This window comes from Diadema antillarum, unplaced genomic scaffold (genome assembly GCF_040938485.1).
Source record: "Diadema antillarum isolate AM-2024a unplaced genomic scaffold, OU_Dant_1.0 seq00000593_RagTag, whole genome shotgun sequence".
In the NCBI taxonomy this organism is placed as follows: Eukaryota; Metazoa; Echinodermata; class Echinoidea; order Diadematoida; family Diadematidae; genus Diadema; species Diadema antillarum.
Genome location: NW_027271524.1, coordinates 495,422 through 514,913, shown reverse-complemented (window position 1 = coordinate 514,913; position 19,492 = coordinate 495,422). Strand labels below are relative to the sequence as shown.

General features: G+C 35.3%; 1 protein-coding gene across 1 annotated transcript in view; it reads right to left on the bottom strand.

Annotated features, from left to right (window-relative positions):
- Positions 1-1,098: 1,098 nt before the first annotated feature.
- Positions 1,099-19,492, bottom strand: part of LOC139735717 (uncharacterized) — a 55,433-nt gene continuing 37,039 nt past the window's right edge. Inside the window, exons 11-12 of the mRNA XM_071646464.1 lie at positions 2,508-2,597; positions 1,099-1,812 (exon numbers count right to left, since the gene is read on the bottom strand). Of these exons, the coding sequence (XP_071502565.1) occupies positions 1,795-1,812; positions 2,508-2,597 (108 nt within the window). The 3' untranslated portion in view covers positions 1,099-1,794. The remainder of the gene's footprint in view (positions 1,813-2,507; positions 2,598-19,492) is intronic.

Here is a 19,492-nt window from a genome sequence, read left to right as displayed (position 1 = left end):
TTTGAAAATGAATGCGTTACTCAATACTAAAAATAATGAAGGTGCTGTTTAAACTTGCCTAGTTTGTTACAGTAATAATACAGAAGTTTAGTTCATAATTCTTGTCAAAAGTTTATACCTATTTTGCCTCTATGTATATTTATATTATTTAATGTTTGTTATATCCTTGTTGTTAGGTGGTATCTCATCTCTTGCATTTTTCCAAAACTGCCATTTTGTGATTGTTTTATGATGTAAAATATTGTAAATATGTTACATTTCTCGTACTCCGGAAGGGGTCGAAAGACGTGAAGTTCAAACTTCAAACTTCAAACAGGTATACACTAAGTTTCCAGAAAATACCTTCAGGCAGTGCGTAGATATGGGTGAAAGTGAAATTTTGAGTAATTGACTTTGACCCTTTTGACCTTTGACCTTGAACATGTGCACCCAAAAGTTGATAGGCACAACTTCACTCACTTATACATATACAAGTACATGCAAGGTTTCATTAGGATACCTCAAACGTTTTTTTTTAGTTTTGCTGTCCACAAAATTAATTACGGACAGGAGGATGAACGGCCGGACGGATGGACAACCCGAAAACATAATGCCTCCAGTGACACTTTGTGGTGGAGGCATTTTGGTGTTAAAGTTTTACACGTACAACGACTACCTTCACTACCACATACACATAAACAACTATACCTTTCAATATCTTTCAGAAATTATGAATTTTTTTTGTGGGCTATTTTTCCATAGAGAACTAGAATTTCTCAAGCCACCGTCTCTCGACTGAGAGTTGAAAATTTGAAGTCTTAACTGTTTCTATCTTTCTTGGGTTTTTTTTTATCTTGTAGATCAAGATACTGAATCATGCAACACCAATTTATTTCTTGAAAATGTAAGGAATAAAGAATTCGAATCATGAGTCACCTTCATTCAAAATTGTTAAAATGTATATAAATTTGACTGAAACTGAAGAGTATCTTGAAACTCATTGATTCCACAATACATAGAACACAGTAAAAGGGCATTTTCCTGGTTTCTTTATCAGTCAAGTAGTGGAATTTATTCTACTTGAACATAAACTCAGTAAAATACACTCAAATCCTCCTTGACAAGCTATGTTGATTTCCATACAGAAGCTTTGATACAAAGCAGCACATATGAAATGATATTCGTAATCTATCCGTAGTGTGCACAAAATAAGTTAGATATAATATCTTCTTAAATACGAGGAAATCATACATAGATCCCATGCTTGAAAAACAATAAAAGATATTTGTAAGAAAAAAAATAATACCATTAAAACTCCCAGCTCTTTCAAAAGTATGGTTGCTGTGCAATTCTGTAGTAGGGGAAATATAGAAATAATGCATCACTTACATTAGGGTCACATAGCCATACTCAACTCTGTAAAGCAGTAGATAGCACCATTTTACTGATTCTCTGACTATGCTTAGAAAAAAAAAAAGTTCACCTACATTTGTAGGCAAGACTTCTGTGCCTTACAGGAAACTTCTCCCTTACAGGAAGTGTCTGCCAGCAAAAGGGACCTTCTCTTATATGCTGTGTGAACGAGTCTCCACTGCTCATGCATTCTCATTGCATTAGATAGTGTGTGGTAGTAAGTCCCATTTGCTGTTATGAGCTGTACTGGGGTAGTGTTCAAAATGCATTCAGTTCCATATTGACACACTCTTCCATAGAGTCCACAGTGATGAAGCAGTCCATATCCAAAAATATTCCAGGCTAACACTGATGTTGTAGCATGGCAGAATCATCTGCACTATGGCTTTTGTCGGTTTGATGCTACGTCAGGAAGAGTATCTGCATAGGAAGCAGAAGATATATTGAAAGGCAACAAATATCAAAAACATTAAGAGACCTGGTTCCTGGTAATAAAACTGACATTGTAATGGCCAAAATATCTAGAACTAAATTTTTCAGTTGATACTGATGTCACAGTGCCCATCACAATATTCACTGCTACTTCCATTTCATTATCATTGTACTACACCTCTACTACTCTTTCTGTAAGTGTTACAGCATTAATTGTAAGGAAAAATTGTAAAATTGTAAAATTACTGAAGACTTCTATTGATATTGCAATCGATATGATTGTTACTGCAACTACTACATAATTTGTGATATGAATGACAACATGCAATATTTATTCATTATAGGGAACGATAATCTTCTGCAACATCAGATGATACTTCCAATAGTGATTTGCATGAGGATATCAAGGACAGCATGGTGTTTTAACTTGATACTGACATTGATAATGGCAATGAAAGCTGTTACAGCGACGCCTATTTCCACAAAACATCTATGGGGAATCTAACACCTCAGCATTTAAATGATTGTCCATCGACAATAATGGAAAAACAACACTGGAAATACAACTTTTAAGTACCAGAGGAAGTAATGCCTTTGCACTCACTATACACACTTATATATGTGGTTAGTTTCACATTCACATTCAAAAATTACTTATTTTTCCAATGTTTGGGCAGGCTCACCATTCTATATACACCATCAAGTTGTGATTGTAGGTTTGAACCTATGAGCTTCAAGTTTCGATGATCACTCTCCATTTTGTGTAAAGTATCCTGTAGAATATTGGATGAAAAAAAATAAAAAAGTGAATTTTTGAATAGGGTAAAATACATATAACATTATGATGAAAAAGCAAAATAAGCCACGGCATATCATGCTCCAAGGAATTCAAACTGTAGGTTATGTGAAAAGTCTGCCAGTGGTTGTGAGTTATCTTTCAATAGTTCTAAACTCTTTCATTCAAATCTAAGGAGTAAATGTCAAATTGAAAGCCTTTTCAATTTCTGTTAAATTTCATCTCTGGACTAAACTTCAAGCCATTCAGCAATTAACCAATAGCAATGAGTGCAACTAACATTAATTCTGTTCTGTGTGCAACAATTCCCCAGACTTCCTACTTCTCACACTCAAATCAAAAGTCATGTTCTATTGGATAGGTTCCACGTTTTGGCCTGAAGAGAAAATCAAACTTTGTTGACTACTACGCTGTACTGTTGGTTCACAAGTCTGGAATGAGAGTAGGAGGACAAGCATTTTTTTTTCTTGCATATGCTCACGTACAACAAAGAATGAGTCAAAGTGAAAAATGTCAGTACATGTGCCATCACTGTTGACAAGACCAGCTATAATCCACCTCATAGGCAATTCCAGTGCTTCAGTGTGTCTGTATTAAAGGGAAAAATGCTGAAAAGGCATGAAAATTGATGCCAATGCTTAGCCAACGTCCTGAGAAAATTGTAACACAGATGATCAATGGCTGTTTCATATAATTTTTTTAAACTGTAAAAAAAAGTATACGCACGAAAATGGCTTCATATGTGTTTCATTTTGAAAGCAGTTAAAGTCAAACACTCTGTAAATCAACAGGATGATGATGAAGCAACCTACGTAATATCAAGACCAGGCAGACATTATTTAACCACAATCATTGCTCGATAATGCAATAAAACAGACTCCTCTCACGTTTGATGACCCATTAAAAAAATAGGGGGAGCTCAATGATTGGATTTCCAGAAAGAGACTCACTAGTCTCTTGTGGAGAGAGCCATTCTACGTCAGCAAAGCTCGATATCTACATGTACGTATCCCATGCATACCTCCGATCATTGGTCTGCGAATTGACCAGTTGCATGCCCATGTAGAAGGCAAGCTAATCTACCATTGGGTCTTAAAGATGTCACAAAATCACTTTCATTCTGATTTGAAAATCAGGTGATAATTTCCTTTTGTTTATTATATCAAGAAATGTACTAGCCACAGATTATAACTTGAGTAGGTTTTAATGACTTCAGAAACATATCTCATATTTTTTGAGAGTGACATATTTTAAGGAGCAGCGTGAGCAGCATATGTCAGCATGTTATGCATGTGATTCAGTGAAAGATAAGGACTTGATTTCATGTAAAGATCATCCGGTAGATGTTTATGCTGTAACTAGTTCTGAAAAAAAAATCATGAACACACACACATACATGTATAAAAAAGGCACTTGCTGTAAAAAAAAAAAAAAAAAAAAAAGCTACTGACAATTGATAATTCGGGTGTGCGTGCAATTTGATGGCTGATTAGTTTAATGTCTTAAACGATTGTGAAAAACAGTCACTGTAGGTATTACATCTGTTGCTTCACAATTATTCCAAATGTGGGGAAAGGTCAAATATGTATAGGAAAGACACAACTGGGCTTCAAACTCATGGTGATTTCAAAAGCTTGTTTGAACTTGGTCTCTGCCTAATTGATGATGATGATGGGGAAACTCGTCAAAATTCATTTACACTCCACAAAGAGGCCCAAGTCAAGGCCAGCAAGGGAATAAGGGGGAGGCAACGACACCAGGGAGGCAAATTATGGCAAAAACACACCGGCACTTTGAATTAGGCATGAGGGATGGGCAAGGAGTGGTCATAAGTAGCAGTTTGTGGCCTTCTGACACATGCCCCGTTGCAACTGGAAGCCACTTGCAAATGGCAATACCAAAGGACACATGTCACATGTCCAATAACTGTATTATGATATAAATATTTGTGTGTAGAATTTGAAATGGTCAATTTCAAGAATTGCTTCCAGAAGACAATGCAGAAATATTTTTTGAAAAGAAAGACTTTTTTTTTAAATCTGGCTCCTCATGTTAATCTTTCTTTTTCAACCAAGAAATGAAGTGTTTTCCTTTGCTATGATGATGCTCTTAGTTATGTTATATACCAGTGATTAGTGATCTTTTCCATTTTTCCCAATTACAATAATAATATCTTATCTGGTAATCATGATAAAACATGTACCACCATTACCATCAACCCACCACCTCCCCCAACATTTTAGTGGGTATTTGAACATCTCTTTCAAACTGTAAGGAAATTTGCTCAATGCCATCCTAGGCAAGTATACACTCGGAAATTTTCCTGATTTACATTTTAAATCCCCCACCCCCAAAAAAAAGCTGCACCATCATAAACTAAAAAGGTGTTGAGTACAAAATTTCAGTATAAACTTAAAACATGTTAATTTGTTGGTGGAGTATTTTGTATGACTTTATCTTGATTTAAATACAGTCACCACTGATTACTTTAATGGGAAACTGTATTCATATAACCATACTTGATCTGCCAGGATTCTATAGAACTTTCTACAGACCTATCAGGTCTCAAGCATCAGGGCATGACACTCATGCCTCAGGGGGTCCTTCTCATGCCCACACACCTGAAAAGTTTTTTCTCACACAATCACAAAAAACAAACAAACAAACAAACAAATGAACAAATAAACAAACAAACCACATATAAAAAAAAGAATTATTCCCAACTACTCAAAACGTTCCATTCCATGACAATATTTTTTTTTCATCAGAACGAGGAAAACTTTTATATTTAGTATGCATCAGATTGCCTGATTTACAGCTTAACTCATTGAAGACAAGGCCCAAGCATACTTGGGCATGTGTCTAACAAGCATTGCGTGTTGTCGCAAAATCAACTCATCAAGAATACCTTGTCTATTTTTGGTTGATGATCTTACAACTGATATTATCACATAACTATGAATTGAATTGTGAAAATAAAAAGGAACTTCTGTGAAGGTGTCACCACCTTTCAATGGAAAATTTGTGATATAATAACATCATCACCTCTGCCAATATAAATGTAATTTTTGATGAAAGTGTAAATGAAACCTCTACAGGAAATGCTCTCAAATGCCTTTTAATAAGCAATCTACTCCTTCTTCAACTGTAGGAACCATAAATAATGAGCGCAGAACCAAGTAAAAACTAGAAATATCACTTAAGGTGATTAATACCCCCGCCCCGTGACGACAGTCTTACCCAAGGAATGATCTTTCCTTGATCTTCTGCCATTTAAATGCCGTTACCATGGCAACGCAGCTTCCGACACGTCCGAAAAATATGTCTTGCACATCTTCCCACCAAGACTATTGTGTGTGCCACATTTCATAAGCTTTTGTCAAAAATTGAGGAAGTAGTTCAATCCACAAGATCTTTCCTTGATCTTCCGCCATTAATATGCCGTTACCATGGCAACGCAGCTTCTGACACGTCCAAAAAATATGTCTTGCACATCTTCCCACCAAGACCAGTGTGTGTGCAACATTTCATGAGCTTCAGTCGAATACAGAGGAAGTAGTTCAATCCGCAAGATCTTTCCTTGATCTTCTGCCATTTATATGCCGTTACCATGGCAACGCAGCTTCCGACACGTCCGAAAAATATGTCTTCCACATCTTCCCACCAAGACTATTGTGTGTGCCACATTTCATAAGCTTTGGTCAAAAAACTGAGGAAGTAGTTAAATCCGCAAGATCTTTCCTTGATCTTCTGCCATTAATATGCCGTTACCATGGCAACGTACTTTCGGGTACTGTCAAAAAATGCGTCTTGCACATCTACAACCAAAGGCACACATCTGTACCAAGTTTCATGGAAATTGGACAAAAACTGAGGAAGTAGTTTGCAACACAAAATTTTCCATCATTTTGGCTCATAATATGTGAGCTGTTACCATGGCAACATACTTTTTGCCACTGTCAAGAAATGTCTCATGCTGACCTATATCCTAAGACAAACATTCAATATGAATTCCATGAGAATTGGAAGAACACTGATGAAGCAGTTTTGCCATGAAGCATTTTGCCCTATATTTTACCAATAACATGCCGTTACCATGGCAACGCACTTTTTGCCACTGCGGAAATATGTGTCTTGCACATTAACATATTCAGATGAACATCTGTACCTAATTTCATAAAAATTGATCAAAAACTGTGGGAGGAGTTCGCGACGCAAGATTTGTACCCATTTTTGCCCATAATATGCCGTTACCATGGCAATGTACTTTTGGGTACTGTCAAAAAATACGTCTTGCACATCTACAACCCAAGGCACACATCTGTGCCAAGTTGTATGGGAATCGGTTGAAAACTGAGGAAGTAGTTCGCGACGCAAGATTTGCAACGGACCGACCGCCCGACCGACCGCCTGACCGCCCGACCGCCCGACCGACCGCCCGACCGACCGTCCGCTGATTCCTATATACCCCCTTCAAACTTCGTTTGGCGGGGGTATAATGAATAGCACAGCATAACCGTGCTGCCTTCTTTATCCTGGTAACATTGGACGACAGAAAATCCAGAATTCACACATTACAGGACAGGTCATTCCAACGGTTTAGTGCTTAGCTGTCTGTTTTGAGCCTCTTGATTTGCTCCATTCACACTGCCCAGTTGTTCAGACTTCATTTACATAATATTCACAACCCACCATTACTTTGCTTAATGTTCTGTCAAGGCATACGTTTAACCTTTACTGAAGAATATTCCTACCTTAGTTATTATCTCAGCAATTATCATATGACACAGAATGTGATCACCCTTGCAAAGACAAGACAAAGTTATTTTAGAAATTCATGCTAGAATTCCATTTAAAAAGTTGTTATTTTCATTAAATTAATGTCATTACTGTCATATTTTCTTGCCAAGATATCATTTCCTTAATTCTACAGATCTACACCTGTTTTTCCCTTCTTATGAATGTGTACTGCAGAACAAAATGTTCCATCTAAAGATATCATGCCTTAAAACGGATTTAGGGATTTCATCAACATATTTCAAATTAAATTGAAGTGTCATTTCTGTATTAAAATGAAGCACAAAAATGAAACTGTGTCAATTAAATATGCATGTGAATCAGTGAAAGATCAGGAGTTGATTCCACAAAGATCAACTGGGAGAGGTTTGGACGAATTTATCATTTCTGCCCCAGAAACTCCACATAATTTATGGGGTCAGCATGTCATTCCAAGTTTGGCTGTGAAGGCAGTATAATTATGGCTTCATTTAAAACCATAAAGCAGGATGTAAATTACTGCCATCCCAGCAAAACTCTGTGATTTATCCCTTCACTATGGTATCACTGTCCGGATTGATATTACCTGTTCCTTGCCACATATGTGTAAGTATCTTTAGAGATGAAAAAAAAAAGAAGAAAGAGATTATAAATAAATGAATAAATGAATATATATGCAGATAGATAAAAATAAATAAACTACTCAAAAAAGTTTGGAAATTTGAGTTTGATTAATGATTGCTCTCTTTATCCCAGTAATAATTGATGCATGCTTGGTAACCACAGAAATATTGTTCAATTTTCCATAAAAATGATACCCTATTTGTTATGATTATGGCTTACATGGAGGTGCAATGCTTTGATAAGTGGGGTAAGGTCAAACTCGAAAAGTTGCAAAAATTACCCCCAAGTTCGGTAAGTCACTCAACTTTTTATTTTCTTTCCTATTGATAAATGAGCTTCCAAATGCCTCTTTGGTTGTTAATCCTGTTGTGTATTAGTGTACAAACATCAACATCAATATGAAGTCAGACAAATGTGTGCATAAGTCAAAGAAACAAACAACAAACAAACATTGTGTTGGTATAAAAAAAAGAGACAAAAATAATCTAATCTTACAGAACTGTAAAAAAAAATGTGTTGATTTGTGGATACTTGCATTCAATGGAGAAACATTTTCTGAGCACTGTAAAACCACATGTGTGTAATATGTTCATGAATATTCATAATCTGATTATGTATTCGTATACGTGCATAAAGTACCAGTGGCATCTATTGTATGCAACAACAAAAAAAAAAAAAAAAGAGTAAAGAAGACAGGAAAGTAAACCACAGTAAATCACTCATTGCATTGAGATTTTTCTCTCCTGAATGGACGGACTTAACAGCCTGTGTCCTTCATACTAAGCATTACTCTGAGATTGGCAAGGTCACTGAAGAGCCATGCTCATATTCTGTCACAGTTGGCATATTCAAAAGCAATAGGTAAGCCGTTCGTTCAATCATTTCCAATCCTATCCTTGGTAACTTGCCATCAGATAAATCTGTATGTGTGTTTACATATGAGATATGGAGAGAAATCAAGAGGAAGAGAGAGAAAGGGGGGGGGGGTCTGCTTCTTCTGGATTATTGGCTCCCATACTGATATGTAACAATCCTTACAAAACAAAAATCATTTGATTGAAACAAAGCACAACCACTTTAATACAGTAAACAGAATCTTGGCTCCCTATCTACAGCAAGACAGAGATAATGACTGTGGGCCTGTGGCAGGTAATTATTTGCCAATTTACCTTTTCCAGCACAGGAGTTGGGAAACACAGATTTTATCCAGGGAAAATGCATCTTATGCAAAAGTGGCAAGTCTAGGTTAAACACTTTCTTTACCAAATTTGTCAGACATACTACTACTAAGAGAAGTATTTTAGCTTAAACAGTTTTGGATGCTCTGAAGATTAACTTCCTGTGACCCTGCTGTCTGACTTAACCCGTTCCCTAAAGGAATATGGTGGCCTGTGTATTAAATCTATGAACATTTCAAAATTCAGTATGGAATGGGTTAACTGCATGTATGAACATCAATCTTCCACACACATGATAAATGCAGGGAGGTGGTGGTGGGGTGGAGTGGGGGCATTGAAGTTACAAGCTTTGATGTACAATGACGATCTGAGAAGTGTATAGCCATGGAATCGCCATGACATGCTACAGCTCTACAATGATGTTGCACACTATCAATACGTCAAGCTGGGAATGGTTGGCGGCAAAGGGTTAAAGGACAAGTTCACGTTAATATAAATGTAGATTGAGTGAATGCAGCAGTACAACATATTAGTGAAAGTTTGAGGAAAATCAGACAACCCATTCACACGTCATGCATTCTTAAAGTTTCTGCACAGACCCTTCTTCATGAGAAGTCTACTACAGTTCATGATTTCACACATTATGTAGAGCGATAAAGGGAAAATAAAAACAGAATTTAAGAAAATTTCTTTTTTTTGAAAAAAAGCACACATTCCCTCAACTTGTTACTGATGTATGTTAAGGGTAATGTCATTCCCTCTGCCTTTTGAAAGAGGCAAGTCAAGTGCTCTTTTATTATGTGAAAAAAAGTGAAAATATGTTGAATATTCTCGATATTTTCCTTATCTGATTCTACGCATGTGACATTACAAGCTATAGTGTAGTATTCTCATCCAGCGAAGGTGGCATTAAAACTTTAAAAATTTGTAACTTTTGAACAATTTTTCTCAAACTATCACTAATGTGTATACTGATATTGCTGCATTCTCTCAATCTTGATATACATTGAGGTGAACTTTCCCCTTAAATGAATAATCTTTGCTTTGCAGAGGCTGCACCCCAGCAGGTCTTTCCATATTCCTCACTCTCCTCAGAAATGAGAACGACAGAGGGAGAGGAAAAAAAGAGAAAGAAAGTTTCCACACCTGGTACTTGAGCAATTCACTGTGGACTGGGCAAGGGTATTGATTTCTAAACATCTCACGGCAACCAGATCAATCACATCAGATTGATTGGGAAAAGGGAGGGAAGGGGGATGGGGAGGTTGAGGGTGAAAGGAATTAGCATCCTCACAACATCACTCCTTAAATGACCAATATGCTCACACAGTCATGTAGCATTACAAGTTTAGAAGTCACAGCCCTTTACGGGCTGAGATATCAACACATGACGGGGAATTCCCTTCCTTCAAAATACTGCTAGACAAACAATCAGTCCTGATTACCTGGCACATCCCTAGCCCCCCAAAATCCCTTTTGGGTTTAATAACCTTCCAACATTGCATGATCCTTCTTATCTTGGGGAATTTCAGATTGACACAAACTACATGTACAAAAAAAGGCATGTGGTACAGATGGAGAGAAATAACTCTGGCGATTAGATGACAATAATGTATTATTATAATAACATTTGTTGTTTTTGTCAGTGTTGTGAAGAATTCCATTTGATGTTTGATATCATCACCATCATGAAAATAGATTCAAATTCAAAACTCAATTCAAAATATTCGTTCACTGACACCTACAGAAAGGAAAAAGGACATAAAATATCAGATACTGACTAAAAAGTGTGTGTGTGTGTGTTTTGATTGCATGCCCTTGATATTATGATACCATAACTCTTGTTGTTCCTGTCAGCAATATTATTATTAATATTATTATCATTATTTTTTTAATTATTAATCATTATAATAATCATTATCATTACTATTATAATCATTTATTTGGCCATACAATTATACAGTACAATGTCATGTAACATACATACAGGGGTATACAGGCACATTTATAAAATGAAACAGAGTGACACATGGGCCAGGGCTCACAAAAGTAAAATTCTTTACTATTACACGGAGGCATTGAGATTCTATGCAATGTTTGCCATCATCATCATAAAAAAAAATCCCCCCCCTCCAAAAAAAAAATAAATAAATAAATAAATAAATAAATAAATAAATGAATAAAATAAAATAAAAAATAAAAAATAAAAAAATAAAATAAAAAAAATAAAATAGAAATAAAAATTCCAATTCAAAATTGAATTAAAGATCTTTAAAAACACTGGCAACCACACAAGGGAAAATTATACATCTCAGATACTGGTTATGTTTGCTGCATGTCCTTTTTATACCAATACTGTAACTCTTGTTGTTTTTCTCAGTTCTGCTGGGATTTTATGAAATATTTGTAGCATTATTATGGAAATAGATTCAAATTCAAAATTCAATTTAAAATCTTTGGTCAATGACACCCACACAAAGGAAAAAGAACACATAATCTCAGGTAATGATATGCCACGATTACTATGGAAATGAACTAATTCAAAAATTCAAATTCGAGATCTTTGGTCACTGGCATTTTAATGCAAGGTAAAAATATGTAACCTCAGAGAGTGAGGCATATCACTTCAGCATAAACCTTCAAGCAACAAATGCTTCAGCTAACTCCTCGCATGTTATGAAACAAGAGACATAGAGAGAAAAGAAGAGAAGGGGGAGATTGGGCATGCAATATTCAAAAGCAGTTTGACAGGGACTGAATAATAGCTATTACGATAAATACATCCTGTACAGTACATGCACCTTGCCAAGGTGAACCTATCCCACAGTACATGAGCATTCGATTACATACTGAGATCTGATGCACGATATTAGATTCTCCAAGGAAGAACCTTCATATGTAAATGAACAATGACCACAATAAAGCTTACAGTCTCCCAGGGTCAGCAAAGGGTGTCCTTGGTCCACAGTTGCCATTGTTTACTAGCTCCTCCGCACAGGCAAGTGTTAACTCAGTGTAATGGAGAGTTTGAATTTAATGACTTCCATGAACATTTCTATGATGAAATTAGCTTGGAGACAACAACATGATGTCCTTGAAGCCATGAACAATAAAGCCGGGGGGGGGGGGGGGGGGATGTCTAGAGCAACTTCATTAAACGTCAAGTTTCTATGGCTTTTTGTATGGATGCGATATCCAGTAAGAGTTGGCATTTGCTATCAAACGTGCACGGCTTGAAAGAACAAGACAATCAGTTTGATTCCACCTACTGGTTATTTCCATGATGTTGGAATGCAACTACTGTGCCAGAAGATGTTTTTTTTTTTTTTGTATCAACAAGCTATAAGCAATTCTACATTTAAGGAAATGGTGTGCGGTACATACAAAACAAAATCCAAAACAAAGCAAAATTGAATGCAAATATCATATTCACAGAATATACAATTACCTACATCAAGCAATAACTTCAATTATTGTATGAAATTATGAAAATAGACTTTTATATTTACTTGACTGTATGAGTTTGCCAGGTAATATTGGGGAAAAAAAGCTACAAGACCATCAGCTTACAGATCTTATCAAAAGTATATTCTGCAACATTTTTCAATTGCCAAGTGTGAATTTCTTAACTGTATTATTACATTTGATTTTACAATCCCCCATATGCTTTAAGGGTTGTTGTCATGTTCTATTAGAATATTATAATGTGAATTATATCTTTCTTTTTTTGTCAGCAACAGGCCTGCCGACTTTTCCCCCTAAACTTTAATGAAAACAATGAAACACCAATATATCATAAGTAAATCTTAATAATGTTCTCTATATAGTAGCATTATCTGAGATTGTGTGATGGGCACTTTAAGTTAATTAGGTTACCATACTTTACAATCACATAAAGCTAGTGGATGCAATTTATTTTGTGGCTAATTCAATGTCAGAGATCAGCTCTCCAATGTGTAGAAACACTTTTATACTTAACATTCATCATCCTACCATAAAATGAAACATGATATCTGAAAAGGTACCAATTTTTAAACAATTTTTGTAGCTCACAAACGAGTTGAAGCGTTCCCATACCAAAATAATCAAGTATTGCAAGAACCTAATCTAGCCTCACATTTACCTTGCTTGGCAGTTTAATATTGAAATCCTAAGTGAGCTTTACTTTCAATATTCTTTAGTCTATTATCATTTATCATTCATATTCTTATTATCATTATTATTATTATTATTATTATTATTATTATTATTATTATTATTATCATTATTATATTTTTAAATACCGAATACCAAATGTATTAATAACAGAAAATATGTGGATGTCTGTTGGATCTCCCTAAAGGTATTTTCTAAATTTATGTGTGTGTCTGTTATTTTTTTGTGTGTTTAATACATTATTTCTGTATCCATGTATATACCGGTACATTGTATCTGCATGTTTTTAGGAATATTTTATTGTATATACTATATGTGCTTTGTAAGAAGCGAATAAAGAGTATAATAATAACAATTATTATCATTATCATTATCATTATTTAGTCCTTCAATAACCGAGTTTGGATCTACACTGAATTTGGGATTACAGAGATCAAGTTGATTCTATATGACTCTGCAGTAAAAGCAGCTCTAAATTTAGGCTGGCTTGGTTTTTTCATGATCTCAGTTCTGAAAGATATGGAGTCATTTTGGAAGAAAGCAGGTCTTGATTTGGTGTAATTAGTAGCAGTACTGCTAGTGCTCAAGGATCAATTTAAGACATAATGATTAAGACTCTATATGATAATGGATTATGCATAACCACAGAGTGAAACAAAGTAATTTTGTATAATACGAAGAGTAAAGAAATGGAGAACAGATTGATCGGATTAATTCACCATTTAAAGTATCAATATCAAATTAAACATTTTCGTTATGGCAATTACTGCAAATGTCGTAGCCAGTTTATTTTGCACTCCCTGCAAATGTTCTAAGCATGTACATCCCTTTACAGATTTAAGAAACTATGCTGAGCCTTATATATTGATTCAACTGATTTATAACAGTACTTGCTATATCTATGTATCTACAATATTGTATGTGTATCTATTTACCATTAATCCACTCTCCATGTTTGTAGTTTACAATGTTACCAACAATTGTTATGTATTTTGTATTTTCATGTAGAATGATGTTTGCTATTACTAACAAAAAGGTGCCTTTGAAAAGTAGAGTTTTGCAAAAGTGAACATGCCAACCCTGCAGTATAAAATGAATTTCAAAAACTAATGAACAAATATAAACTGAAAATGTTTCCTTGAAAGTTAAAACAACAACTGAATATAAAGCTGTTGCATTTTCATGTTGAATAATTGGAAGTTGTAAATGTGTACCCTCCAAACTGACATCATAGATATGAATCATATCAATACTTTAGATTTTGATAGGGTATGGAACATTATAGTTTGATATCCTACATTACTTTGTTTTTTTAAGTATACTCTAACTTTTTAAGAAGCAAACAAAGTGACAGAGGTGTAATAGCACAACAAATAACCCTTGAGAAAGGAGATTATATGTTTAATCGTGTTTTGATTTGATTTGATTTGATTTGATTTGATTTATTTCTGCTTAATTCCGTTACATCAGATATGATTATGTACATGTCATTTATGACAAACAGTTTATCGACACATAGTTTTTAGTACAATTATACAAGACATTTAAATACAAACAGTTTATGGAACACTCGAATTGCTTTTTTCTGTAGGAGAAGTATACGGTCTGTGTTACATTTGTGGGTTGCCCAGATAATGTTGCAATACGATATATATGGTAAAATTAAGGCATTTTACAGGGTAAACAATACACGAGTTGGTAAAAAATACTGAAGCTTAGTTAACAGGCCAAAGTTTCGTGATATAGGGAAAATGATGTGTTTTACATGATCATCCCATTTTACATGTAGGTTTTCATTTATATACACACCGAGAAATTTATTAAATATTTTCCTTTCAAGAGATATACCATCAATATACAATTCATATTCTGGGAGATCAGCTTTTTTACATTTAAAGTGAATGAAATTAGTTTTGCTTAAATTAAGTGCCAGTATATTACTTTTAAAGCACATAGATATTTTCGGTAATTCATTGTTCAGAGTAACAACTAGGTGGTTTAGGTCAGTATGTGAGTAAAACACATTTGTATCATCAGCAAATAATATATACTGTAACATAGATGATGTGTTTGAAATATCATTAATGTAGATTAAAAACAATAACAGCCCTAAGTTTTAAGTTGTATTTCACTGCCCACAGATCTTCAAAAGTTAATAGACCTGTTGAAGGGAAATTCAATGCAATTCAAATGATTTTATTTCCATATGAAGTAATACAAAGGTCTGGCTAGATACGTGAATGAGAGAAAAATATATCTGCAGAAAAGGTATGATTCACAATTTCCTAATTATGATGTACTTTCATTATTACTTTGAATTAAATCAGAGGGTATTAACCATCCTTTGTACTACTGTTTACAGCTGTTTTAGATGCATTTATATGTAATACAAACAATGGAGAAACAAATAGCCATTTTTTTTTTAATTTAGAAAATCTGGGTTTCCTTTCAAATAATGCTCTGAACAGCATTTTCAGTACACCCCTGAAAAGCAATTTAATAATTTGTTTCAAATGATCCACTTTACATATCTGTTCAAAGAATAATATTACATGGCTTGGGGAACATGAAAATAAGAACAACCAATTTAATTCAGGTTAATCCTTAAAACTTTAGTTTGGAAGATTTATAGTCTGGTGCCACGTTCATACTGTGATGTAAGCAGTGTCGAAACCCCTGAATTTGTGTAAAAGACTGTATTGAGATATCACAAAAAGTCCATAAAAGACAAAGAAATTATCAAGGCACCCTATTAGTCTCAGCAAAAAGAAGACCTATTTTATTGTACACCATATCAATGTATTTGAATAAACACAAAGGAAGCAAATGTTTTAATTATGAAATAAAATAATGCATTAATCATTACAAATTATACAGTGTTTTGGTTTTTTGTTTTTTAGTGTTACTTACAGAATTACATCTACCAGAATTTACCATGTATTGATTTTAACTACATGGATGTCTATTATATAGACAAAGATCTTGCCAAGTGCTATGGAATTAATGGATGCTGCTACCAAGAATTCTGTGTAGGCCTACATGAACAACAGTGAGCTCCACAATTCTTATGATATCAACTTAGTTTTCACGAACAGCAGCAAGACTCTTGTTTTGCTTATCTAAAGAATTTGACTGTTTTGATCATCTAATTTAATAGATTAATTATTTTAATAGACAAATACAATATTATGGAATAGAAGAAAGTGCACTACAATGGTTTCAAACTTATTTTCAAGAAATCAGCAGCAACATATGTGTATATATCATTCTAAATCGTATCATGAAAGCTTTATAATTATTATCATTATCTCATTAGGTGTTACTCAAGTATTCAGCCTTGGACAACTCCCGTTTTTATCTCAAGTGATTTGCGATATGTATAATCAATAATAATATGATATAAGGCAACAGTTTGTCTGTGTTCTTATTTGGTGTTGATACCAAGTTTCTTGTCTGCAGTAAAGATAATATGGTTTTGACTATTCTAACTTCTGAAATTGACAAAGTTTTTTATGATTTTAACCTACCAAATTGCAAAACAATATCTATAAAGTTTGTCGAGTATAACAGGTATAAGTAACCAATAGCCTGTTTTATATGTAATAAGTCTGTACATTTTATTTGATTGTATGTTGTAAGTCTAAGATTTAATATCTTACATTAATGTTGAATTCATCTCAAGTCTAAAGTCCGTTATATAATTTGTGATGTCATTTATTTTTCAAGAGATGTGAATTAGATTTGTATTGAATTAATCATTGAATTGAATTGAATTGAATTGAATTGAATTGAATTGAATTGAATTGAATTGATTTAAATTGACTTGACTTGACACTGACTTCTAAGCTATGCAAGCTACGTATGCAAGCTACGGTAGCTAAGACCCTCCAGGTGGCACAACAGTAAATATCATGCATATCCCAGCCATCCAAGCTATGATAGCCAATACCCGAAAGAGTAACTCACTAGCAGTTCAGAGATCCAAATTCCACCCATCTAAGCTACAGCAGCTATGACCTCTGAGGGTGACCCACCAGAGACAACATGCAAATCCAAGCAATCCAAGCTAAAGCAGCTACGACTATGACTTCTGGGGTGCACTACCAGTTCTAACCATCCAAGCTTGTAGCTAAGACCCCAAAGGGGTGACCCATCAGTAGACCACTTCCAGATCCCAGCCATCCTAGCCATGGTGGCTAAGACCTCTGGGGTGCACTACCAGTACAATCACATTCAAATTCTAGCAATCCAGGCTACAGTAGCCAAGACCCCTGAGTAGGTGACCCATTTGGTAGACCACTTTCAAATTCCAGCAATCCAAACTACGAACTGACATCCCAAAGGTGACCCACCAGCAGACCACATCCACATCCCAGCAGAGGTACAACATGCAGCTGAGACAACAGATGACGAAATTTCAGCAGGAAGAGAAACGAAGAGCATGCATGCAATGCATCGCTCATGCAAGCACATCAAGAAATGCCACGAGAAGGAAAATGAAGATCAAAGAAGAGAGATTTGGAAAGGATTTTTGGGACAAGAACTAAGGCAGGAGAAGGGACTGGCTGATCTATAATGGGCAAGAGATTGGGAAGGAACATACAAAGTTAAAGCTGGAAGTGATTCCAGATGCAAGTGTACTCTTGTGTGGCAGCTTCCTAATCTGAATGTGTGTAAAACATTTTTACTCAACATCCTCAGGTATACCTCTGACACTGTAGTGAGATGTGCCTTACTGCTCAAGAAGGAGGGTAGCATTGTTAAGACGAGGAGTTGGTCACAAGAGGGGACATTCTGCTCCAGCAACAAACAATTTTTTGCACTCAGATAAGGGACACACAAATGCAGTACATGGAAATGTCCAAGCCCCAAGTGCCACAGACAGACCAGACCACACACCCACATCATCCATACTTGCCACCTGATCTGAGCATTTCAAAGATGTGTGCAAACTTAAAACAAATGCACAAAATGACACATGTATTTTTTTCTTCATATTACCAGAATGTTTTCAATTAATTGAATCTTGCATTTACAAAACCAGTGATCGACTTGTGCCAGAACTGTCTAGAACATATAAATGCACACTCTGACCCATGACATGATTGCTCTGTTACATGTTCCTGTTGTTCTGGCTACTTCACAGGTGTCATGAAGATCAAGCATGGGGAAGTACAGACAACGACGCAGAAAAAAAAAATGAAACACAGTGAGTGTATCATATCTGTTGACATGCACACAGCACTTACAATTCTTCAAGTCTTTACCTAGGATTACATCTTTCTCACACAAGATACAGTTGTTTTCAAAGAAACTTTGCAGTTTCCAGCAAAAATGGAAATTCAACATACATACTTTGTACGTCTCACAGCATAAAAGAACAGCTGGAATGTGGTTTATGCCTGTGCATGTTTTGGTATCAGGGCAGAGACAAACAATATGTAATATTCTATGCATATTTTAACTGTTCAAGTCAGAGCAAAAAACCTCTTGTTGTTGTCTGCACTCTCATGATTCATCAACAACCCAGAATCCCTTTTTTGACTATTAAAGCCACATGTTCACAGCTGCCAACTCAGTTCATGCTGCAATACAGAGAAAAATGGACTAAGAACCAGGAGCGTATGATCTGAAGCACTTCATAGATGTAATTGGGACATCAAGCTAAATCCTCAAATGCGCCACTCCCTGTCATATCAACAGGCATGTCTACCAGAATCATGCAAGAAAGGTAGCTAAAATAATGAGACAGCTAAAAGTCAACAAATGCAGAAGCTGCCCAACAAATATATTCACAAAGCCACGCCTTCTCTGCTTACTTCCGGGAGTGCAGCTATTGAAAGAGGAGGAAGTGGGAGATACATCCTGGCTTTAATCAGTGCAGGCAATAGCACAAAAGACACCATCAAAACAATGCCGGAACCACGGGGGGATATCATCTCTCAACTGAACGGAATTAAGTTTTGTGCTTCTTGCGAGTTTCACCCAGACACAAGAAGGTGTTCTCTGAACAACTGCATGTGAAAATCATATCTGAGGACTTCTCTGCTAACATAAGTTATCGAAGGAGAAGGAAGTAGGAGATTTTTACTATGCTAGCTACAATTAATGAAGGCAAGAGCACAATAGACACCATCAA